This window comes from Aethalodelphis obliquidens, unplaced genomic scaffold, assembly GCF_003676395.1.
Source record: "Aethalodelphis obliquidens isolate GAN/ISIS:26980383/991018 unplaced genomic scaffold, ASM367639v1 scaffold38, whole genome shotgun sequence".
NCBI lineage: Eukaryota > Metazoa > Chordata > Mammalia > Artiodactyla > Delphinidae > Aethalodelphis > Aethalodelphis obliquidens.
In genome coordinates this window covers 11299784-11325834 of record NW_020837982.1, presented here as the reverse complement: position 1 = coordinate 11325834, position 26051 = coordinate 11299784, and the positions used below count along the sequence as shown (strand labels likewise).

General features: G+C 47.5%; 1 protein-coding gene across 2 annotated transcripts; it reads left to right on the top strand.

Moving 5' to 3' along the window:
• The first annotated feature begins 199 nt into the window (after positions 1-199).
• On the top strand, positions 200-6860 carry KRABD2 (KRAB domain containing 2). 2 transcript variants are annotated; one of them, XM_027131017.1, is made up of 4 exons: positions 201-1730; positions 3534-3666; positions 3858-4042; positions 5032-6860. In XM_027131017.1, exon 4 carries the CDS (start codon positions 5056-5058, stop codon positions 6289-6291), a length of 1236 nt encoding a protein of 411 aa, XP_026986818.1. In that variant the 5' UTR covers positions 201-1730; positions 3534-3666; positions 3858-4042; positions 5032-5055; the 3' UTR covers positions 6292-6860. The 2 variants fall into 2 exon arrangements, with proteins under 2 accessions (XP_026986819.1, XP_026986818.1); XM_027131018.1 differs by lacking the exon at positions 3858-4042 and having other exon boundaries at positions 200-1730.
• Positions 6861-26051: the final 19191 nt, after the last annotated feature.

Genomic DNA, 26051 nt, shown 5'->3' with positions numbered 1-26051 from the left:
AGAGAGAGTTGGTTTTTTAACCAACTTTGAGCATCAGTTCTTTTTAAAAAATTTTATTTATTTTTAGCTGCGTTGGGTCTTCGTTGCTACGCTTGGGCTTCTCATTGCGGTGGCTTCTCGCTGGGGAGCGCGGGCTCTAGACCACAGGCTCAGTAGTTGTGGCGCACGGGCTTAGCTGCTCTGCAGCATGTGGGATCTGCCAGGACCAGAGCTCGAACCCGTGTCCCCTGCATTGGCAGGCGGATTCTTAACCACTGCGCGACCAGGGAAGTCCCAAGCATCAGTTCTTTAATGATTGAAATGCTTTCTAACAATATTCCGAGATCGGGACTGATAAAATAGTGATTTTCTTTTACAGAGGCAGCAGCACTTTGGGGTAAAGCTGAATACCCAAGGACCCCCTTTACAACCTTGTTTTCTGCACTGAGGTTGTGTGAGTGCTGTTAGACCAAAACGAATCTTTAGCTTACAATCTGAAGCAAAAAGTGCTCACCTAAAATGCAGTTTCTCCTAGAGGATTAAGCGATACCGTGCACAGAGTAATTGTTGGCAACACCTTCCTCACTCTAGACTTAAGCATTTAAACGTGTAGGACGATGAATGGGGTTTACTTTCCAGGCTGGAGGCGAGCATTTACTTACCTTGGAGCCTTTACGACAACGTGTGAAAATAGGTGACCAATTTTGCCGCCGCCGGAGACCTGAGTTAGTGGCTGGCTTAGCCAAGGGTCGCACCTGGGCCCGGCCCCAGCTATCACCTCAGTGATCTCACTCACCGCAGCTTCCGCCGAGCACGCTGCAGGCTGGGCAGGACCCCGGAACACAGCCTTCGTAACCCAGAGAAGGAATAAGGTTTCTTCCCGCCGCGGCGTCTGCGGACTGGCCCTCGGGGGGGCGGGGCTTCCGGCCGGCGCGGAGCCGCTTCCGGCCGGCACGGCCGGCCTCAGTCGCCGCGGGCCCACGCGGGCGGGAAAGGACCGGGCGGCGCTGGCGGACGCAGCCGTGGGTGGGGCGGGCTCCAGGCACAGCGGCCCTGGAGCATTCCTTTTCCCTTCCGGACCTCCCTCTCCTGCAAAACCACCCGGATCGGCCTCTCTTCCCGCTGGCCTGGCTCATTCATTTCACTCCTCCCCCGGAGTTGTCCGCCCTTGGAGGAGTGGGCGGGCCCGACTAGCAGGCGGAACCCGCGTGGAGCCTGGCGCGGTGGTGCAGAGACCGCGGAACCCAGGACGGCACAAAGGACTTGATGCCCGAACCGGGTCATTATCTGCATTATCACCGAGTCTTCCCAACAACTCGTTGTGATGGAGAGTGGTATTCTCCCCATTTTATAGTTGCGGAAAATGAAGCCTCAGTAACTTTGCCCAGCCTACTCACACAGTAAATAATAGCGTCAGAAATTGACTTACCATGCCTCTGCAATGCCTCTCTTCTATACTTGTAAGCCAAGTGTTTGACAAATGCCCTTTGAACATCTTTCGTCTCAGCTCTGTATTCATCTGCCCTCTGAGGGGATACAGCGAGGTAGAAGCCTCAGCGCCTGCCTTCTAGGTTTGTACACCTGAACCAGTCGACTGAAAATGCAAAGCGCTCCAGTGAGTGGTGCAGGCTGTTCAGAGGCGGGAGAGATGGCAGTCAGCTGGAGTGCGTCAGGAAGGATGCTGATTTGAGCTGGGTGTGATTTGGAAGAACCTGTTCCAGGTCCGGGAGAGCCAAAGCAAAGACTCGCAGGTGGGTGGGGAAGGAAGATCTTTCCAGTTTTCTCTAAACAAGCTCATTTATCAGCCCACCAGCACAGATCACACCAGGAAGTTGGCCATCTTTCTTTGGGGCCTCGTTTCTTTCCTTTTGCTTTAGAACAGGTGTTGAAAACTCAGGTAACTACAGGGGTGGGCAGCTAAGGTGAATAGTTAGTAGCTGGCTTAAAGACTGTGGGAAACAGAGTGTAGACTATCTAAAGGGAGTGGCTGCCTCTCTACTCCAGCCAGTTGTTGCCAAGTAGCAAAGCTCCCAGTATGACTGGATCGTCCCATTTTTCATGAAAGCCAGAAACCTAGATTTTTATATGAACTCCCCAGTCTGTAAATATAGGTAAACCATTCAATTTTTAAAAAACAAACAACTGGGTAGACTAACCAACATATGTCTATTAGCCAAATGTGACTCTAGGGCTGTGCTTTAGAATTTCATGGTATAGGGTAAGGACCATTTCTCATATTAAAGACTGAGATTTTTCCATCTTTTGATTATAAACTATTTCTAGCGTGTCTTCTTCATTCTTTTATGGGATGGAGATGAGGCCTTTCCTTCCCATGTAGTTCCTTGAAGGGCCTCAGATAGCAGCCAGTGCAGCCAGTTTCTGAGAGATGCTGGTTTCAGTGAGGAGTCTGGAAGGTGCTCCTGGATCCCGTTGAATATCTTGTGGTTTCAAGTCTCTTCTAAGGACTGTGGGATGGTAATACATATTCTTTGGGAAACAAAGCCCCATGTCAATGATTATATGGGACTGGTGGATGAAACAGACTGGTTTACTTACTGCAGGACTTCTCAGAGCCTTTAAAAATGTCAGTTTGCACTGAGGGTCTTGAGCTCAGGCTTAAAGAGCATATTAAAAACATTCTGTTTCTTCGATCCTGAAATGCATATTTTTCACCTTTAAAAAATCTGGATGTGTGGGCAATTCCCTGGCAGCTCAGTGGTTAAGACTCTGTACTTCCACTGCAAGGGGCACGGGTTCAGTCCCTGGTTGGGGAACTAAGATTCCGCATGCCGTGCAGCGTGACAAAAAAAACCCCATCTGGATATGTTCATTTAATATAGGGCCTCAGTTTTTCCTGTCAAAAGAAAATTGTCATTATGTCAGTGGTTTTACAGTCAGTAGTGTCTTTAGAATCAGGAATGTTCCATGGTTAACCAGTGATGCCAGTCGAGGGAATTCAAAGCCTTTTTAGTGGAGGACATTCAGGATCTGGAAGCAGGCTCAGCTTAACTGAGACTCTTGCTCAGAGCTTTTAATTGTTTCCATCGGGACTTCCCTGGTGGTCCAGTGGTTAAGACTCCACACTCCCAGTGCGGGGGGGCCCGGGTACCATCCCTGGTCAGGGAACTAAATCCCATATGCATGCCACACCAAGATCCCATGTGCCACAACTAAGACCCAGCATGGCCAAACAAATAAATACTAAAATATATATATATATTTTAAATGTTTCCATCTTTCTCTGCTTCTCAGAATTCTGCCCTACCCCTCAGCTCTTCATCTGATGGCTGGCATCTCAGGGATCTTGTTTTCCTAAGATTATTGGAATTCCTATGATCATCACATGAACTCTTCCCCTGGCCTCATCACCATCCTGTGTTCCAGAGTTGTTCTAACTAAGGAACATCGGTTTAGACCTGAGTATCAAGTTCTCTTCCGGAGGAATTCTCCAATCTTGGTGGAGTGTGGACTCCATTTGGGGTATCTCTTTGGCATGATAATCTCCTGACATATCTCTATGTCCTTAGATGTAATCTTTTCATTTCTTGAAACAGGCCCTGCTGCCTCGTCAGAACCACCAAGCCTGTACCTGAAAGTGTCTCCCGGCCTTGGAGTGCTCAAGTTCTCTTGGACTCTCTGCTTCGTTCTGGAAATATGTGGGCTCCAGCTCTGGCAGTGTCAAAACAGGTCAGGCCTACAGACCTCCCAGGAGGACAAAACCCCTCTTCCTCACCCACGTAGTTGGACTCATCTTGCTGGATATGAGACCTTTCTTCTCCCCCCGTTATCTTTTCTTTGTGTAGTACTCACATGACTGACATTCAGTCATGCATGTGGGCACGCCTTTGTTCCCAATACCTCTACTGTCTCTTTCCTAGTCCTGCTGCAGCTACTCCTTAGCCCAGGACCCGAGACAGAACCGTCCCTGTGGCAGCAGCTGGTGTCATTTCGGGAGGCAGTGACATTTGAGGTTGTGACCAGAGATTGGAAGTGTCAAGAGACCTCTCAGAAGGATTGCAGCAGGGCACAATGCTGGACAGTTGCAAGAAGCCAGTCCCTCAGCGTAAGGACTTGTCTTCATTTACTAATCCTGTGTACAATCGATGGGGAAAACCATCATTTAAAAATATCCCTGGAATTCCCTGGCCGTCCTGTAGTTAGGACTCCACGCTTCCACTGCAGGGGATCTCCGGGTTCGATCCCTGGTCGGGGAACTAAGGTTCCTCCCTGCCCTCCCCCTGCAACCCCGCCGCAAGCCACGTGGTGCGGCCAAAAAAATCCCCCAAAAATCCCACCGCGTTCTCCTTGAGTCTCCTAAAATGAGGACAGACTCTTCAGCCACAAGAAATTAAGTTGATTGTGGGAAAGCTGAAAAGCCGTCTCTGGTGCTAACTTCAAGTTCACAACTTACTATTGTTATGTGGGTTCCTTCTAGCAACGTTCTCCCATTTATATTATTTTAAAAGGAATGGAGGACGAGATATCAGCCTATTATTGCCTTAGGCATTTCCATTTATCCTCTCCTCTTCAGTTAGCAAAGACGAATTAATAGGTTTCACTGTTTGAACTAACAGTTTTATTAGTTACTCTGTTTGCCTAAAGTCAAAAATTACTACATATCTGTATATATATCTTGCTGATTTAAAATTCTGTTGACATGCTCTGGTTATGAATGGGCCCAGTGGGCCCTCTAGTCATCTTTATTCTTTGTTTATTTATTTGGTTGTGCCTGATCTTAGTTGCGGCGGGTGGGCTCCTTAGTTGTGGCATGCGAGCTCTTAGTTGCAGCATGCATGTGGGATCTAGTTCCCTGACCAGGGATTGAACCCGGGGCCCCTGCATTGGGAGCACGGAGTCTTAACCACTGTGCCACCACAGAAGTCCCTCTAGTTATCTTTATTCTGTTATTGCTTTATACCATTACTTTAGTAATCTTTCTTCCATATGTTCAAAAATCAGATGAAAGAGTTAATGAGGAACTTTAGAGGGAAAGTCTTCCAGATGGAATATCAGCAAATTTAACCTTGTTCTGTTTCTTTCTACCTTTCTTAGGATCCTTCTTCCAGTTAGTTCTCCATGATGCCACAGAGAGCTGGAAATGATCCCCCTGGGGTTTCAAATCCAAGTGAAATGGAAAAGGAGATAAGTAACATGAGAGAAAAGTTTCTCATCAGCGTGACAAAGTTAGTGGAAAGCAAAAGTTACAACAGCAAGGTATTTTCCAAAGAAAAGTACTTTCAAACAATAAAGGAAGTGAAAGAAGCTAAGGAGAAGGGGAGGAAGTCATCACGTGATTATCGCCGTGCAGCAAAATATGACGTGATCTCTGTACAAGGCACAGAGAAACTAATAGAGGCTACTCATGGAGAACGAGATCGAATACGGTATTATGTACACAAGGAAGAGCTGTTTGACATTCTTCATGACACACATCTCAGTATTGGCCATGGCGGGCGGACACGCATGCTCAAGGAGCTTCAAGGAAAATATGGGAACGTCACCAAAGAAGTCATTGTCTTATATCTGACTCTGTGTAAACAGTGCCACCAGAAGAACCCAGTATCCAAGAGAGGCCTCGCACCCAAGCCCACGCCATTTAAGGACATTAACTCCAGATGCCAAGTTGAAATCCTTGACATGCAGTCAAGTGCTGATGGTGAGTTCAAGTTTATTTTGTATTACCAGGACCACTTGACCAAGTTTATTATTTTACGGCCATTAAAAGCCAAAGAGGCCCATGAGGTGGTCTCTGTCCTGTTGGATATTTTCACAATTCTTGGTACACCCACGATGTTAGAATCTGACAGTGGCTTGGAGTTCACAAACCAGGTTGTCAATGAGCTCAATGAGGTATGGCCAGACCTAAAGATTGTCCCTGGTAGGTACCACCCTGGCCAAGGCCAGGGCTCCCTGGAGCGAGCAAGCCGTGATGTCAAGAACATGCTAAGTGCCTGGATGCAGAGTCACCATTCACATCACTGGGCTGAAGGTCTGCGATTCATGCAGCTGGTGAGGAATCAGGCCTTTGATGTTTCCTTGCAGCAAAGTCCATATGAGGCGATGTTTGGTTGTAAAGCCAAATTTGGACTCTATTCCTCACACTTACCCCGGGAAACTGTGTCTGTTTTACAAACAGAAGAAGAACTAGAAATTGCTGAAGAACAGCTAGAAAGCAGCCTTTGGATCAGGCAGGAAGAAAGAGCTGAGGTTGGAGCAGACCCATCTGACATGGACGAGGACGTCAATTCCACTCCTCCCAAAGCTGCAGAGCCCAGCACCTCCCAAGGGGCCCCAGGTCTCTTCTGCTGGTGAACAGACACCTGCCTCTGGGCACCGTGTAGCCACCTGAGAACTGTTGCCAAGGCCCCAGATGAAAGGAATGAAGGCCACACTCTCAGGAAAGCTGTCCATGGTAGTCCTGGCTCACAGAGGGAAAGCAACTTGGGTCTCTGATCTCGGGCTGCCATAAAAAATTACCACAAATGTGGAGGCATAAAACAACAGCACTTCCTTCTCCCATAGTTCTGGAGGCTAGAGGTCTGAAATCAAGGTGTTGGCAGGTTCGTCCCTCTGGAGGCTCTGAGGGAGAATCCATCCCATGCCTTTCTCCTTTGGTGGCTGCCGGCAGTCCTTGCATCCCTTGGCCTAGAGTAGCACAAATCCAGTCTCTGCCTCGTCTGCACGTGGGTCTTCTCCCCTCTGTGTGCTCCTTTTCTGTCTCTTACAAGGACACTGTTGGACACCAAATCTATGTCATTGGACTTAAGGCCCATCCTAATTGAGGATGATCTCATCTCAAGATCCTTTTTATTTACTTTTGGCTGCATTGGATCTTCGTTGCTGCGAGTGGGCTTTCTCTAGTTGCAGCGAGCGGGGTCTACTCTTTGTTGCAGTGGGCAGGCTTCTCCTTGCTGTGGCTTCTGTTGTTGCAGAGCATGGTCTCTAGGTCTGTGGGCTTCAGTAGTTGTGGCACACGGGCTCAGTAGTTGTGGCTCGCGGGCTCTAGAGCACAGGCTCAGTAGTTGTGACGCACAGGCTTAGTTGCTCCATGGCATGTGGGATCTTCCCAGACCAGGGCTTGAACCTGTGTCCCCTGCATTGGCAGGCGGATTCTTAACCACTCTGCCACCAGGGAAGTCCCTCAAGATCCTTAATTTCATCTGTGAAGACCCTTTTTCCAAGTAAGGTCACATTCACAGGTGCCAGGGGTTTGGACTTGGACGTATCTTTTTGGGGGGCTGCAGTTCTACCAACTACAGTCAGTGGAAGAGTATGTTAGCCTGCAGAACATGAACTGATAGGGTCTGAAGCTTTTAGAGCTGGTGGGACTGCCTTACATATATCTAGTGCCTGTTCCTGCTTCTAGACACATAACCCAGAAGATGGGGCGTCAGAGAAAAAGATGTAGGTGAAGGACAAATAACGAGAAGGAAAGAGGTTGACCTAACATGCCCCAGAGATTGCCTGCTTCAAGAGAAACCTGATGTACCATGCCCGCTCTCAGAATGGCACCCACAGGGATTATTGTGTGATGTGTCTGAAACATATTTTAAAAATAGGTCAAAATTAAGGCATGGCTGGGATTTGGGTCTGAGTCTGCCAGTTTTCTATACCTCAGGCACGGCACAACATGTATTCTTGGAAAGGGTCAGTGCATTCCAGGAAGTGACTAGTAGCAGGGAAACAACTAAGCACTCCGGAGCAAAATACAAAAGTTGGCCTGAGGTCACTGCTCCAACCAGAGAAGAATAGAGCAAAGGCCAGTCTGGGTCATAGTTCAGAGTAAAGGGGAGAGTAATGCCCAGGATCTGTGCACTGCTGTATTCTCAAGGCCTGGAAGAGTACATAGCCCATCAGAGGTGTTCAGAAAGGATTTGCTGAGTGAACAAATGATTCTTCAGAGATGGACACTGGGAAGGAGAAGGGGGCTGCAGTCCCTTATTCTCCCGTTCATTCTTCCTGCATCTCAAAACCATTCTGATTGCCCCTGGCCGCTGGTTTCCTCTTCTGAAAGAAGCAAGAACAGTCCTGATGCCGCCTACCTCATGGGGTCTTTGTGAAAGACGGTGAGATAAGGCATGTGAAGTTCTAGATGTGAGTTGTCCTTGCTATCAGCAGATCTTATCCTCCTTGTGAGCTTTGGAGATCTCTGTCCGTTGCCATTCCTTTGCTGATTAAACAGTGTTAAGCTGGATATCCAGGAAGGCTGCATTATTATTAGAAAGGAGATGATATCACTTTCCAACTTGTTTCGGGGGTACCAGAATCTTGCTCTATCCTTGGCCAGCACCTCACGTTCCATCCTTTCTGTATCGCTCAGGCTAGCAGGGCCGTGGAGGCCCAACTCGACTGATGTTGTCAGCCCTCCCCGCATGCTGACTTCCTGGTTGTGGAGCAAACCAGGAACCACATCATCAACTCGTGTGGGTGGGAGGTGAAATGAGGCACAACACTACTGCCATTCCCGGGGGTGGCCACAAATAACCTAGGCTTCCGGAGCTGCTGCATCTGTCTTCCTCCTTTGGTCCTTAGGGTCGCAGTGGAGAGAGCAGGAGTGGACACCTAGAGCCGGTCCAGCCTTACTCTTCATTAACACATTTCAGCATCTGGAACAGAACTGACTGCTTTCAATTTGCAAATATATTTCGTCCACCTAATGTGTTTTTTTGTTTGTTTGTTTTTGCGGTACGCGGGCCTCTCACTGTTGTGGCCTCTCCCGTTGCGGAGCACAGGCTCCGGACGCACAGGCTCAGCGGCCATGGCTCACGGACGCAGCCGCTCTGCGGCATGTGGGATCTTCCCGGACCGGGGCACGATCCCACGTCCCCTGCATCGGCAGGCAGACTCTCAACCACTGCGCCACCAGGGGAGCCCCACCTAATGTTTTTTAAATGTAAAAAATTAATTGCCACCACTTTCAAAACAGAAGATTTCATATAAAAATCTGGATGTCCAGCACCTCTTGAAAACTTGGAAGATCTGGCCCCCCACATCTCTGCACGGCAGCAGAGGACCAAGTGGTAACCCCCAGGAAGCAAGCCTGCGTTCTACACTTGGCCACCATCTGGGCCATTGCAGCATTTTTGCATATGCATTTCTGTGGCCTGTTGCTAAGGAAAGGCAAATGAAGTCAGAATGTGAATAAAGGCCAGAAACAGACCCATGCCTCTAGGAATTTATGATAAAAGGGGCATTTCACAACTGGGAGGGGCTGTATTATTCAGTTAATGGTGCTGGTCAATTATACCTCAATTAAAAAAAAAATAACGGTGCTGGATCATATAGCTATCCAACTGGAAAAAAATGAAGTCTGATCCCTAAATATAAAAAACAAAACTAAAAGATATTGGGGGAAAAGGAGATTTGGGGGATCTTGGAGAAAGCCATAAAAGAAAAGGTTACTATACTTGGCTACATAAAAATTTTAAGTATCTATGAAAAATAATACTTTAAAAAAAGTGAGAAAAAGGTAAATGACAGGCTGGAAGAAAATATTTGCAACATCTAAAACAGACATAAGGGACTGTCAACTGAAAAAAATGCATAACCTAAAAGTTGAGAATTATGGTTTATTCAGCAGACTTACTGAGGACTTAAGCCCGGGATACAGGTTCTCAGATAGCTCTGAGGGACTGGTCCAAAGAGGTAAGGGAAGAGCCAGGATATATAGCAGTTTGGGCACCAAAAAAAAACCCAAAACAGGTAATCGAACATCAAAAGATTACTGCTAATTTTTTTTAAAAACACAGACATCTCAAGTTAATGAGTTTAGCACTTTTCTATGTATGGGAAGATGCAAGAGTCTGGGCTTATTGAAATTATCCCTTTGATATGCATCTTAACTAGGGACCAGTATCCTGTTTTTCTCCATCCTGACTCTCCTCAGCGTGCACAGTCGTGGGCGGCTGCAGGGACTCATGACTTGATGGTCACAACATCCTTTGTTTACTGATACTGCAGGCGACATTTTTTGTGCACAGAACCTAATTTTTAAAAGAGCACTTATAAATTAATGAGAAGAGCGGCCAAAAGGAAAGAGCAGAGGTTAACTGCAGAAGAAAAACAAACAGGTAGCTGTGCCCTGGTGCAGCTGTGGTGGGATGGAAGTGCACTGGACTTGTAATCAGATCAGGGCTGTCCATTTATATGAAACAGATTCAAGTTATTTGAGGGTTTTTATTTTTTCTGCCATGCATGGAGGAGAGGAGAAAAATGTTTAGTGTTACTGTCTTGTTTTAACAGATAGACTGATAAGGAACTACAGTAATGGTTATACTGTATTCAGGACAGCAGTTTTCATTTCCTGGGGCTGCTGTAACCAACTGAGTGGCACAAAAATTCATTGTGTCGCAGTTCTGGAGGTCATAAGTGTGAGACCAAGAGGTCAGCAGCGTTGGTTCCTTCTGATTGCTGTGAGGAAGAATCTGTTCCAGGCCCCTCTTTTAGCTTCTGGTGGCCTCAGGTGTTCCTTGGCTTGTAGGTGACATTCTCCCTATGTCTTCACATCATCTTCCCTCTGTGCGTGTCTGTCTCTGTGTCCAAATTTCCCCTTAGAATAGTGGGTTAGGGACCACCCTTAATGACCTCACTTTAACTTGATCATCTGCAGAGACCCCATTTCCAAATAAGGTCATATTCACAGGTACAGGGCAGGAGATGGGGGTTAGGACTTCAGCATCTTTGGGGTGACACAGTTCAACCCATATAGCAGGAGCCAATCAGTGTGACAGTTTTTTAAGAGGTAGTTTTTATGAGGTATGGCAACAATTTCCAAAGTCTTAGAAGACTTACAAAACCCTCCTGTTTAAATAATACAAGGGCAGATTTATTCTAACAGAAGACAGAAAAAATGAGTTACCAGTTACAAACATTCATACAAATCTCCAATATCAGTTCTTGAGAAAGATCTTAATTTAATACCTTGTCCAACTAGATTATTTGGCTTTGTTTTGGCGGAGTCCTAACCACTGTACCGCCAGGGAGTTCCCCTTGGCTTAATTTTAAAATGCAAAACAGTGTCTCTCCCTCCACATCGTCCGCAGGAGAGAGGGAATATTGCCATATCTTTCTGAGGCTCCTTTGGTTAATTATGAAGACTTACTTTTTTTAAGACTAATCTCTGGGATTCTGTTCTGTGGCCTATGGAACTCAGTTTTACTAGGAAAAGTAAATGGAGAATGGACTAAAGATGATTTGACTTAACAGTGAAGTGAGGATCCTGCAGCATTTTTTTCCCACAGGCTCAAGCCTGTAAACTTGATACGTAACCTTGGACAAATCCCCTGAGCTCAAAGCTCGCCTGTAAAATGGGGATGATAATAATGATCCCAATTGTGATAAAGTGTGTGAGAGGATGGGCATGGGGGGAGGGGCTTGTTTTCCGTTCAGTTTAGGGAGCTTTCACAGAGCTCCGTCTCTACCCAGGATGACCAGCCAAACAGGCAAGTCCTTTCCTCCAAAAAAAAAAAAAAAGATTTGGAGGCAGGAAAGCAGCCAACGTGGGCAAGTCCTAGTTGAGTCCGTGCTGGACTGGGTCCTCCCTCCTGGCTTCCGCCACTGGCACAAGGTTCAGCGCCCTCTGCATAGTCACACGTCCAGCCACATTCCAAGTCACAGGCCTGTCCTGGAGCCCTGGGTCAGGACACACTCAACCCTTCAAGGTTGAATGCACCTCGGTTCTCCATCTGCCCCCGGGGTGGTTCAGGAGTGCAGTGGACAGAGCAACTCTGGTTTTCAAACACACTTCTGCTGTGGTCAGAACACTTCACATGAGATCTACCCCCCTTAACAAACTTGAAGTGTGTTGTTGACTATAGGCAGAGTGTTGTATAGCAGATCTCTAGGATTTAATCATCTTGCATAGCTGAAACTTTATACCCCCTTGAATAGCAACTCCCCATTTCCCCCTCCCCCCAGCCCCTGGCAACCACCATTCAGTCTCCGCGTGTATGTTTTTGACTATTTGAAAAAATACTTCACGTGAGTGGGAGTGGAATCACACAGTGACTGGCTTATTTGATACAGCATAGTGTCCTCAAGATTCATCCATGTTGTCACATGTAGCAGGATTTTTTTCTTTTTTAAGCCCGAATAAAATAAACTTCCATTATATGTATACCACATTTTCTTTATCCATTCATCTGTCAGTACATATTTAGATTGTTTCCACATCTTGGCTATTGAGAATAATGCTGCAGCAAACATGAAAGTGCAAATACAGATCCTGATTTCAATTCTTTTGGATAAATATGCAGAAGTGGGGTTGCTGGATTATGTTTTTTTAATTGCTATTTTTAATTTTCTGAGGAACCTCCGTGCTGTTTTAATAGCAGCTGCATCATTTTACATTCCCACCAACACTGTCCCAGAGTTCCAGTTTCTCCACATCCTTGCGAACACTCACTTAGCTTTTGTTTGTTTTTAGTAATACCATTCCGAACAGGTGTGAGGTGATATCTGCTGTATGGCATGCGGGATCTTAGTTCCCCAACCGGGGATCAAACCTGTGCCCCCTGCAGTGGGAGCGCAGAGTCTTAACCACTGGACCACCAGGGAAGTTCCCCTTTGCCTATTCTTTAATTGGTCTATTTGTTTTTTTGCTTTTGAGTTGAAGGAGTTCCTTAAATATTTTGAATATCAACCCCTTATCAGATATATGGTTTGCAAATATTTTGAGAGAAGATGGGAGACTCAGAGATTGATGCTTTAGTGAATATTTTCCACTTATGACTTTATCAAAACTAGCCTAATATTGTGGAATAGAATCTGCTTTTTTTGCAGCTGTAGGGGAAGAAAAAACATTTTCTTTTGATATTTCTGAGATTCTATTCCCGGTAGTTTTTTGAGCCTACACATTGGAATGTCATTAGTTAGCTCTGAGACAGGAAGGGGGAGGTGTCTGAGAAGCTCAGACTTAAACTCTTGCTTCCAAATTATTCTGCATGCTTTCTGGACTTTTGTGCAACAGACCATTTAAAGCAGGGTTTGCCAAGGTGAGGTTCAACACTGTGTGGGCCAGTTACCTCTGCCTAGTTATTTTAACCTTTTCAGATTTGGTGGCAGTTGGGTTGCATCAATAGAATTTTAAGGGGAAACATTTTGGTGGGGAGGGGAGCCGTTTTTAAATATGTGATTTACACATCTTTCCTTTTGTTTTGGAGAAATTTTCCAGAAATTGATTTGAAACCTGAGATACTTTGAAATATAAAAGGGTAAGAACCCTCTGTTGTGCACAAGTTAGCCAATGGCAGAATAAGGTTGTCCCTGGAATCTTCTTCTGAATTTTATCCAAAATTCTATTCCTTTGAATTATTGAAACTTCATTTCTTTTTTTGGTTCCTGGTTCCACCTTATCATTGTTATCTTGGCACTAATCTTTGTTTACCCAGGCTCTGATATTTTTACCCCAGAATTAATTACCCCAGATGGTCTGCTCTGCTGTGTTTTCCTAGCAAACAAAGTGGACAGGAAATCTGAGCTTCCTGAGGCAGTTGGCTTTCCGCTTTAATATGAGGCTTTGCCTTTTACAGACGCATTTATCTTATATCTACTTTTCTTATTTATAATTGATTAAATATATGTATTTTTTGGTTTAGATCTAATTATATTTTCTCTTTTTCCATTTGAAATTTGGTCCTGACATTTTGTCTTTTGTTTCCCCAAGTCTCCTTTGTAGAATCTTCCTGTTCTATTTCATTTGAACTGGTACATCCTTTCTGTTGAGCAGCTCCTTGTTCAGAATAACTTCTCTGCTGGTCTAGGATTTCTTTTCACTTTTAGACACTTCCCTTGACATGACTAGCAGATGAGGTCTCATGAGCCTTTCCTCCCTGGGTTTTGCACAGGTGGGCCATGCAGTGACCAGGTGTTTGCCCCCCTCTTTGCTCTTCTTTGGAGGATATCCCCTTTCCCTATGCCTTTCTCCTGATGCAGTGACAGGAATCCTGCCTTAATTGCAGGGACCCCTAGGATCTTGCCTCAACACTTAACCCACATCACCAGTAATAACCCTGAAACACTGTCTCTGCCCTCAGTGGAGTGGAGGGAGCCAGTCCTGACACCTGGCAGCTGCCACCCTGCCGCACCTCCAGATGCAGGTATTCTCTGTACCAGGGAGAGAGCCTCCTTGAAATCTATCAGTCTTGGCTTTCCCTCTTGCATCTCTCCTCACCCACCCACTTCTCTAGCCTCTCTTTCATCCATCCATTTGACATTTATAAACACCAACCATGTGCCAGACATCATGCTGGTTTACCATCAAGTCATTGGTCGTGATAGAGAGTGCTAAATGCTGAAATAGGGCACAAAGCAAAGATTTACAAGGGACCCACACAAAGGTCACTTAAGCTGAGTTTTGAAGGACTGTTTGCAGTTCACCAGTGAACGTTCTACATTCTGCCTCCTTTGCATCAGAGGACTCCTTACAGGGGAAATAGACTTGGTAAGATCCTCAGTAGAAAAACCTGGCAGATACCACCTTAACGCAGTATCAAATGAGCATCCCATCATTGTTGGCACAACTACTGGTGCCTCCTGATATGATGCACTGAGAAGAACACAACGACATTTCTCTGATGTTTCTACCAAAAATGCATCACCCGAATGTAATTATGAAGAAACGTGAAACCAATCCAGATGGAGGGGCATCTTACGAAATAACTGGTCAATGTTAGGAACACAAAGAAAGATTGAGAAACTGTTGCAGTTAAAGTAGGTGAAAGAGACATGGCGAATGAATTCAGTGCATGATCCAGGACTTTCTTTTCAGTGGACAGCACTGGGACAGTTGGCAAAATCTGATGTTATATTATTATATCAATGTTAATTTCCTGATATTGAGACTTGTGCTGTGGTTATGGAAGAGAATGTCCTTGTTTTTAGGAAATACACACTGAAGTATTGGGAGGGAAAGGGGCATCATGTCTGCGACTTAAATGGTAAAGAAAAATAAGTGTGTATGTGTGTGTGTGCATGTGTGTAGAAAGAGAGAGGGAGGGAGGGAGGGAGAGATACAAAGCAATGTAGTAATGTTAACATTTGGGGAAATCTGGGTGAAGAATATAAAGGAATTCTTTGTACTGTTCTTGCAACTTTTCTGTAACTCTGAAATGGTGTCTCCACCCCACCACAAATGTTTTTAATTGTCAGAGTCCCACCAAGAGGACAGACAGCTTTGCCTTCTTGTGACCAGTCCTTAGGCCTGGAGACCTGTGAACATGGGGATACAGGGCAGTAAGTCTTAGGCTTGCAGAAGCAGGGTTCCATGCAAGCATGGCCGCATCATGAAGCTTGGGGAATCTTAGCTCCTCGACCAGGGATTGAAACCGGGCCCCAGCAGTGAAAGCTCAGAGTCCTAACCACTGGACCACCAGGGAATTCCCATGCAATCCGTCTTCATCGCCCAGGTTGCAGATCCCAAAAGGTGACTGAAAGCCCCCAGCCCCTGTGCCATTTTCCCCTCCGTACATAAGTATATTTCAGGGATTCAGTAGAACGTAGTGTCTGACAAATCCCTGTGCAGATAAACAGACACAGAGCCAGAATTCTCACAAATACCACAGACAGTTTCTATCCCACTGACCAAGCTTCACCCTCAAACAGTGGTCCCCCACAGAGAATAATTCTTCCTTCCCAGTGGCTGAATCCTTCAATGACATTCCTTGCTGTACAGCAAGGATTCTCAACCTGTTTCTGTCAAATGCTCTGTGGAGGCAGGAAATTATAACCCCTGAGTTTTCTCCATTGTAGAAAATTAAGCTCTATATTCTCTCTTTCTTCACACTTGGTTTTCTCCTTTTTAAAAAATTGATAGAGGGCTTCCCTGGTGGCACAGTGGTTGAGAGTCTGCCTGCCAATGCAGGGGACACGGGTTCGTGCCCCGGTCTGGGAAGATCCCACATGCCGCGGAGCGGCTGGGCCCGTGAGCCATGGCTGCTGAGCCTGCACGTCCGGAGCCTGTGCTCCGCAACGGGAGAGGCCACTACAGTGAGAGGCCTGTGTACCGCAACGGTAATGTCTACAATGGTTATCCTTTGTCCCACCATTGTATTTCGGGTATGCAGGGGATGATCACTTGTCTCTTTAGTTCACAGGTATTCAGGAGCTGTACTTAAGGAATTACATCCAAAGAGCCTCATCTGTACCTGGACTTGATTGAGATGGTGTATTGGTTTGCTAGGGCTGCCATAACAAAGTACCACAGACTGGGCAGTTTAAGCAACAGAAATTTATTTTCTCACAGTTCTGGAGACTAGAAGTCCAAGATCAAGGTGCACGTAGGTTTGGTTTCTTCTGAGATCTTTCTACTTAGTTTGCAGATGGTTACCTTCTCACTGAGTCCTCACATGGTCTTTCTTCTATGAGCACACATACCTGGTGTCTCTATTCCTAATCTCCTCTTCTTACAAGGATACCAGTCATTTCAAGTAAGGCCCACCCTATAGCCTCATTTTAACTTAGTCACCTCTTTAAAGACCTATCTCCAAGTACAGTCACATTCTGAGGTACTGGGGATTAACATATGAATTTGGGGGGGACACAACTCAGCCCATAACAACTGGCAAATGTATTGTAAATTTTTGAAACTTCTTATTTCCCTGATGCCTCACCAGGTAACCAGGTGCACCAGTGTGATCAGGCTGGTTTGGTTCCTGGCACAATTTCCCCTTCTTGGTCTCCCCTCTCTGTGACCTAGTGACATTCAAACGCACCAATGAAATCCCCTCATGCCTTTTGCCTGTGGACTCCACCCTGACCCCGTAAAGACATTTGCCCACGGGTCCTCACTCTCGCTCTCAGCTCTCCATCTGCTTGGTGGAGCCCGCTCCCTGGGTGCTCCTCCCATGTGGCCCCTGCGTGGCATGCCGTGCGCCCCTCTTCTAGGACCTCTAATTTCTTACGCCTCTCAGGTGGCACTGCCACAGCCACGTTGGAATAATCCTCAAAGACTCCACAAAGGGGACTTAACTCCCCCACTTACAACACAGCAAGAGTCTGGACGTTCAGCTGGTTGATGCTGGAATGGGATGAGATGCTTGGGGACCTTGGGCTAGGTGAGCATATTTGTCATGAGGGAGGAATGTAAGTCATTTGTGACCAGAAGGCAAACTCTGGTAGTTTTAAAATAGACCCACAAATTCCTTTTTTTGTTTGTTTGTTTTTTTTGGCTGCTTGCGGGATCTTAGTTCTCTGACCAGGGATCAAACCTGCGCCCCCTGCAGTGAAAGCATGGAGTCTTAACCACTGGACCGCCAGGGAAGTCCCCCCACAAATTCTTGATACTCTTTCCCTCAATAGGTGAAGCTTAATTCCCCTCCCCTTGAGTGTGGGGTGGACCTAGCGACTTGCTTCCAGCAAATAGAAATATGATGAAAGTGACAGTGTTTTTCCTCCAAGACTAGGTCATAAAAGGCAACGGAGCTTGCTCTCTTAGGTGGCTCGCTCTGGGGGCAGCTAGCCCTGAAGCAGCCCATGAAGAGGCCCTTGTGGCATGAGGAGAGGACATGGGGGTGTCACACAGTCTGAGAAGATTTTTCTAAGCTCCCTTTTAAGCTATCGGAAAATAAATCGGAGTCACCTGCAGCAGCCTGATCACCACGCCTTCCAGACCTCAGTCAGCCTCTGGAATTCTCGTGAGGAAGGAGACTTTCAGATCTGGGATGTGAGTTTGGATCCCACCAGTGGTGGTTCACTTTGCAAAGACAGTGATGCATGAGGTTAAGAACACAGGCTTTCAGGTCAAGCAGGCAGAGGCATGGATAACGGGCCTTTCTCTTAATGGTCCTGTGAACCTGCAGGATTCATAGAGCTTCCTTTTTTTTTTCTTTTTTTTTTTTTTTGGTGCAGCTTGTAGGATCTTCGTTCTGGGACCAGGGATTAAACCCGGGCTCCGGCAGTGAAAGCTCCACACCCTAAACCACTGGACCACCAGGGAAGTCCCCCTATAGCTTCTTTTTTTTTTTTTTAATTTATTTATTTATTTTGGCTGCGTTGGGTCTTTGTTGCTGCGCATGGGCTTTCTCTGGTTGTGGCGAGTGGGGGCTACTCTTCGTTGTGGTGCACCGGCTTCTCATTGTGGTGGCTTCTCTTGTTGTGGAGCACAGGCTCTAGGCACACGGGCTTCAGTAGTTGCAGCACGTGGGCTCAGTAGTCGTGGCTCGTGGGCTCTAGAGTGCAGGCTCAGTAGTTGTGGCACACGGGCTTAGTTGCTCCGCGGCATGTGGGATCTTCCCGGACCAGGGCTTGAACCCGTGTTCCCTGTGTTGGCAGGCGGATTCTTAACCACTGTGACACCAGGGAAGCCCCCCCATAGCTTCTTTATGCCTCAGTTTACTCATCTATAACACAGCACAATAATACTCATCTAGATTTGGTTTGAGTATGGAATAAGATAATGAACAAAAAGTACACTTTGGTAAATTCCCAGAAAGTGGAGTTATTATTGCTAAGTTGTTTTAACTGTTTTGCACTCTTTTACTAGCAAACAGAGAAGGAGCAAAAAACACAGAGGTGTTTGGCAGGCATCCTTGCCAATGAGTGGCTGCAAATGATGGAAGGGAACCAAAATTAGTTTAAGCCAAAGGGGAGTTAATTACGGATTGTGAGGTCACGTGTCCAGCTGGACCTCAGAATAGTTGGAATCAAGAATTCAAATCCTAAACGTATGGACACCAAGGCGGGAAAGTGGTGGGGTGTTGGTGATGGTGGTGTGACGAATTGGGAGACTGGGGTTGACATACATACACTAATATGTATAAAATAGGTAACTAATGAGAACCTGCTGTATAAAAAATAAATAAAATTAAATTTAAAAAAAACAGAATTCAAATCCTGTGAGGACTCTTCCTCTGTGTCTTAACCTGTTTGGACTGCTATAACAAAATACCGCAGACTGGGTAGCTTATAAACAACAGAAACTTATTTCTCATAGTTTTGGAGGCTGGAGGTCCAAGATCATGGTGCCGTCCATCATAGTTGGCATGGTCAGGTGACAGCCCGATTCCAGGTCACTGAGTTCTTGCTGTGTCCTCACGTGGAGCTAGGGAGCTCTATGGGGTCTCTTTTATAAGGACACTAATCCTATTAATGAAAGTGGAGTCGCCTAAAGGCCCACCTCCTAAAACCGTCACCTTGTGGGTTACTTTCCCGACATACGAATTTGGGGGACACAGATATTCAGACCATAGCACTTGGACTCTCGTCTTGCTCCTCCCTGAGCATCTTTTTTTTTAATTAATTAATTAATTTTTGCTGCGCGGGTCTTAGTTATGGCACGCGGGATCTGGTTCCTCGGCCAGAGATCAAAGCCGGGCCCCCTGCATTGGGAGCGAGGATTCTTACCCACTGGACCACCAGGGAAGTCCCTTCCCTGACCATGTTGCTCTTTCTCTGCAAACCAACCTCCTCCTCTGGTCCACGTGGTGAGAAATGTGGCCCTTATATTGTGGGCTGTCCTTAGCCGCCAGAGCCGCGGGCTGTCTCTCCATCCCAAGCCCAAACATTCTCTGGCCCTGCCAGGGACAGGTGCCATCCCATGAGCCATGGTCAGGGTCACCCGGGTGTGGAGGCTGACCTATGAACTAATGACAGATAGGGAATTGGTGGGCAAATTCCCGAGCTTCCCTGGCTGCAGGTTAGAATAACTCTGATGCAAAACTGAGGGAGCAGTTTACAGGGAAATGGGACAGGGAGGGTTACACTGGTACATAACATGTTATTGGCAATAAGTAATTTGTCCCTGAGTTGGGTGATAGGTACACGGGTATTCATTATATTCGAATCATTTATAACTAACATATATTTCATATAACCCTGTGAATGTATCAAATATTGTTTTTCAAAAGGTAATTAAAAGTAGTCCAACAGCATTTCCTCAAGAAAGGAAATATAATGTTAGTGATTACTAGCTCTGCAATGAAAGATATTTATACAGTCACAGTATGTAAGGTAAACACTCTTCATCGAGTTTCAGTTTTTAGAATCAACAGATGGACAAAGCACGGAAAACTTAACTACGGCTATGAAAGTAAACATAGCTGTTATCAACCTTGATGTTGCCACAGTAAAAGCCTAGAAGAGGTAAACTAGAAGGCGGAAGGAAGAGAAAGAGCCGAAGGGAAATGTGGGCGACCTGACAACAGAGTCTCCACGTAAGGTTGTGCAGGATGGGCACTGCACAAGAGCACGCAGCAAAGGAGGTGAGTGAGAACTGAACTCCAGCCAGCATTCTGCTCAACAAGCCGAGCCCCGCCAAGGGGGCTCCAGGGGCCTGGAGGAAGAGGCGCCTAGTTCTGTATCTCATAAAAGTGCAGTTCTCTGCCAAGTCAACTACCCCTCCATCTATTCAGAAAGGCTGCCTTTTATTAAAGTGTTTTTTTTGTTTTGTTTTTTTGTGGTACGTGGGCCTCTCACTGTTGTGGCCTCTCCCGTTGCAGAGCACAGGCTCCGGACGCGCAGGCTCAGCGGCCATGGCTCACGGGCCCAGCCGCTCCGCGGCATGTGGGATCTTCCTGGACCGGGGCACGAACCCGTGTCCGCTGCATCGGCAGGCGGACTCTCAACCACTGCGCCACCAGGGAAGCCCAGAGGGGCTGCCTTTTAACAACAAGGCTAAAGGCACAAAGACCCCTTATGGGCTAGCAGCAGTGCTAGCCAGTTATCTTTTTTTTTAACTTAAATTAAATTATTTTTTGGCTGCACCGCGAAGCATGAGTGATCTTTCCCTACCAGGGATCGAACCCGTACCCCCTGCAGTGGAAGCGCAGAATCTTAACCACTGGACTGCAGGGAAGTCCTGGCCAATTATCTTGCAAGGTTTTGTATCAGTGAGAGTTCTTTGGTTGCAAGCGCGAACCCAGACGAAGTTAAGAAAAAAGGAATGTATTGAGACGATACTGAATAAACACAGACTCGGGGGGAAGCAGAACATCCAGGCCTAGAACTAAACAGAGACCAGGGGAGCATGGACGTATCATTAGCATGAGCTGGTCTGTCTTCCCGCTGTTTCCCTCCTGTTCCCCCCAAATCTCCATCCTTGTCTATTCCTGGGCAGGGTTCCAAATCCCAAGAGTCTGATTGGCCGGGATGCCTTGACCGACAGCCCACCAGAACCACATGGATTTGGGGAGGGATCGTTGTCCAAAAGAAAGGAAGCTGAGCAGTCAGCAAATAATGATCACTTGCTCACACAGGTACAGAGATGCAGCCAGAATGGAGTGCAAGGCTGGGAGCTTTCTGAGAAGGAAGGTGCCCCACTGTTCCATCCGTAAGGGCAGGTGCTTAGACATCCTTAGGGGACAATAGCCTCTCAGTGCCCATGGGCAAAGCCGACCTGGAGAACATGGACTTGGGCTTAGAACATGGACTCGAGAACACAGGCTTATTGGTGACTCCTTGAATGTCCACGTGGACGTGCTTTGCTACCTGCATTACACTCAGAAACAGTCCTACCCCAGGCCCGCTCATCCCGGTACAAACACCAGCATGAATCTCCTTTGTGGTGAGCTCCCAGACCCGTGGCATTGCTAGGACATTTCAGTGGCCAGAATTCATTTCAGTGGCTGCAATGTTCCCTCCCTTTCACATCTATGAAATATGCATCCTTCCTTCATGTGGGCCTGTCGTTGCTGGTGTTCCTCAAACTCTAATGTGTGTGTGTACTCCTGGCCTGGGCATCTCATTAAAATGCAGACGCCACACTTCGGACAGGCTCCCAGGTGGTGCCCATGCTGCCAGCCCAAGGATAACACACTGAGTAAAGAATGAGACTGTAAGAGATCTGGGTTGCTAGGTCCACTCTCCTCCCAGGATGCCCTTTGACCTTGAGGCTTTGGGCACATGGGAGAATGATGGGCAGACCCACTTGCCATTGTGTGTCCTGCTTGCTTGGTTCTGCCCCTGTGGGACATTCCATTGCCTTCTATATACCAACTAAACAGAAGTAGGAAGAAAAAAATGGCTGCTTAAAACAAAGCAAGAAGTGACTGCAGGGACTTCCTTGGTGGTCCTGTGTCTAAGACTCCATGCTCCCAATGCAGGGGGCCTGGGTTTGATCCCTGGTCAGGGACCTAGATCCCGCATGCCACAACTAAAGATTCCATGTGCCACAATGAAGATCCCACATGCTGCAACTAAGACCCAGCACAGACAAATAAGTAAATAAATAAATATATATATTTTTTAAATGACTGCAAAATTAAGAATTTCTGCTCTTGGAAAAATGCAGGTAGAAGAATGAAAATAAGCCACAGACTGGGAGAAAATATTTTCAAATCACATATCTGATAAAGGACTTATATCTAGAATATTTAAAGAACTCTTAAAACACAATAATAAGAAAATAAACCCGCCCAGTTTTTAAAAGGCCAAGATATTTGAACAGACACTTCACCAAAGAAGATATGTGAATGGCCAAGAAGCACATGAAAAGATACTCAGCATCATTAGTCATTAGGGAAACACAAATTAAAACCACAGTGAGATAGCACCACACACCTAATGGACCGGCATGCAAAACAAAAACGACAAAACTGACAACACCAAGTACTGGCCAAGACACAGAGCAGGATACCAACCAGAACTCTCATACATCGCTGGTGGGAATGCAAAGTGGTACAGACACTTTGGGAAACAAACGGCCAGTTTCTAATTTTAATTAATTTATTATTTATTTATTTATTTTTGGCCGCATTGGGTCTTTGTTGTTGCACACAGGCTTTCTCTAGTTGCGGCGTTCGGGGGCTACTCTTCGTTGTGGTGCACGGGCTTCTCATTGCAGTGGCTTCTCTTGTTGCGGAGCACAGGCTCTAGGCGTGCAGGCTTCAGTAGCTGTGGCGCGCGGGCTCAGTAGTTGTGGCGCACGGGCTCAGTTGCTCCACGGCATGTGGGATCTTCCCCCACCAGGGATCGAACCACGGCTAAGGTTACAGACCTAATAAGTGGTAGAGCCAGCATTTGAATCTGGACGGTCTCACTCGAGAGTTTTGGGTATATTCAAAGCATCCTGGAAAAAAATCAGCAATATTATGGAAAATCAGTCTCTGGTCCTGCTCCTGAATCCAAGGCGTCTTTGCCTTTGCAGGCCAGAATCTGACCCCTGCATTACAAGCCCTCCCTCCTACGTTTCTTCTCTCTCTCTCTCTCACCCACTTTGTCTTCCTCTTTCTCCCTTCCATCCTCCTTTTGATTTGGGCACTTAGCTGAGATTCAGGAAATGTTTATTGGTTTTAATTGACATTTCCCCAACACCTGTCAGCACTTCTCTCTGATTCTCACCTCTTCTCAGCCTACTTTGTTTCTTCTCACCCCAAATATGAAAAGAAAACAAGTATTCAGAAATGAATCAGTTTCCTCCCCAAGAGAAAATGCTTCTGAGCTGTCTGGACCAGGGCTCAGGGTAGTTCTGTGGCCTGGACAATAAACTGAAGGACACAGACAGGCTGCCTCTATGCATTCTTGGTCTAGAGTCGGCTAAACTCAAGGTTGCCTCCCTTTGTGAATCTGGAAAAGCATCAAGGCAAGGCTGGGTTCCCAGTGACAGAGGTGCGTGCAGGGACCGATGGAAAATGCCAACCCGGCCTCCGATGCTCGGGAGCTGATCGCCTAGGTGACCAATAGGGTCCGAAGTTGATAATCTGCTAAACGCCTTCCCTGGGAAGGCGGGGCGACAGCAAGAGTTCGGCGGGTCAGCGCGGGGAGGGGGCGTCGGCGTGCGGTTGACTGCAGACGAAGAGCTTGCGCCTCAACTTCGTGAGGATTCCTCCCTGGGGGCGGAAGCAGGAGACCGAGCCTGGCCAGATGTCCTGCTAAGGCCGGGTGCGGGAAGCTCTCCTCGACCAGTAGGTCTGGGTCCACCGCAGGGAGAGGGAGAGCTCAGCCTCACGGGGAGAGGCGGAGCTCGGCCTGGAGGCGGGGCCAATCCAGGGGGCGGGTCCATGCAGGGTCCTGGCCACGCCCCGGGGTGAGGGGAGTACGGGTTGGGTCCCAGTGAATCCTCGGGCAGTTCTGCCCCTCTGCTTCCCTTGTTCTGGCCTGGGGCGCTCTCGGGCCGCTGGAGGGTGGAGAGCGGGTAGTTTGGAGAGGGCGTACTGGGGAGCCAGGACGGGGCGGCCTCCGGGAGTTCTCTGGAGACGCTGTCGGAGGAGAGGTGCTCCTGCCCCGGGATGCTATGCCTGCCTGGGCGACTGTCTAACACGGAGGACAGGAACCAGCAGATACCACTGTAGCTGACGAGATGCGAGCCCTGCGAGGAAGGAGGGAGAGAGAAAAGCTTTCAGGGATGGACAGAGAGCCAGGTTGAAGGGCTGTGGCATGGATCGCAGGAAGTGGGCTGGAGGGGTCGGTGGGGCTAAAAGGAGAGGAGAGAACGCTAATGAGCAGGCTGTGGGGAGAAGCGGGCTCCTCTCAAACACCTGTTGCTTGAGGTCATGATTGCAACCAGCCTCACCTACAACAATGGCCACGAGGATGTTGACCCAGAGCCCATAGAAGGGCCAGTGCAAAGGGAGGTCAGAGCCCTATCCTATCTGCATTATCATCGACTCCCCAAATATGGAGGCCACAGATATGAGGAGCAGGGCTGCTGTGAGTGCAGAGAGCACGTACTGATTCAGAGAAAGCCTCGCAACCAGAGCCCGGCTTCCCCAATCTGTCTCCCCAGTCACCTCCGCCAGGTCTGAGACACATGTGAGCCTTTCTTAAGCCTGTGAAAATGTTTGTTTCTTCCACCTCCCCAGAATGATAGAATATGAAGGAATGGGGCAATGGCAGCTCCAGGATGCCCCAAGCCAGTCAGTGTACCTCTCTACCACCTGGGATGTTAGTAACACCACCGTGCCTGGAATGCCAGACAGGGCAGCACTGAGAGAGACTTCTCCTCCCATGGGTCTTCATGCCACATCTACAAGGAAATTGCAGAAGGCAGCCAGAGGGGCAAGAAAGGGGAGGAGCAACACAGGATGGAGAGGATGATGGACATCAGGAGGAGGCTGTATACACAGAGAAGTTGATGCCTGGCAGAGGGTGTTCAGGAAAGGGAGCGAGAGAGCTTAGGGGAACTAATACTAAGTTACTTACTGCCACCTGTACCCCCTCCCTTTTTTTTTTTTTTTTTTTGCCACGCTGCGAGGCGTGCTGGATCTTGGTTCCCCAACAGGGATCAAACCCACGCTCCCTGCAGTGGAAGCGCGGACTCTTAACCTCTGACTGACAGGGATGTCCCATACCTTCCCCCGCCCCCACCATCCATTATTCCATTTTCTCTGTCTTTCTTACCAGGGCCCCGTTCCTTCTCCCATCCACTTTCTCCATGCTACTGGTGGTCCTTGCTCCCTTACATCTGCCTCTTTCATGCCCCTCTACCCTCTCCAACAGGCTTGCAGAATGCAGACCCCTCCAGGACCACACACACACACTCAGGTCACCCCAAAATGGAAAGGGGCCTCTGAGATAACAGAAACATGACAGTCCCCTTCACTCCCTGTCTCTCCATCCCTTTGGAACATGTGGTTATATTTTGTGTCTTTACTTCCCCCAAACAATTCTTAACTGGTCTCTATCTCCCCATCATCCCAATATTAGAACCTCTGACTTGGAGCCTGGAGGCTTCCTTAAGTGGCAGGACTCGGGGAGAGAGTGAGGAGTTGAGATGGAACATATATGGGGCACATGTGCAGCTTTGTGTCTGCCTCTGGATGTGTGTCTGTCTCTCTACGTCAGGGGAAGAGGGGAGTTTGTGTGGAGGGACTCCCGCACTAGGAAAGGAAGGAGCCTGTAGGCCAGCTCCCTCCCCATGCCCACTGCCTTCTCTTCCTGGACTTCAATCCCCTTGAGACCAGCCCTAGAGTGCCATTTGCCCAGATCTTCCCAGATGCTCCCTTCTTGTCTCAGCTCAGTGTTACCTCCTCCAGGGTCTTCCCCAAAGCCACACACACACACACACACACACACACACACACACACACACACACACACACACACACACACACACGGCACTCTATATCATAGCCTTTGCTATATTTTCTTCATAGCATTCACTGCTACCTGATCTTTTCTTACTTACTAACTTGTTTACTTAG

Excerpts from the sequence above, each read along its gene's own strand:
- KRABD2 (XM_027131018.1), top strand. The coding sequence starts at position 5,056 with ATGATGCCACAGAGAGCTGGAAATGATCCCCCTGGGGTTTCAAATCCA.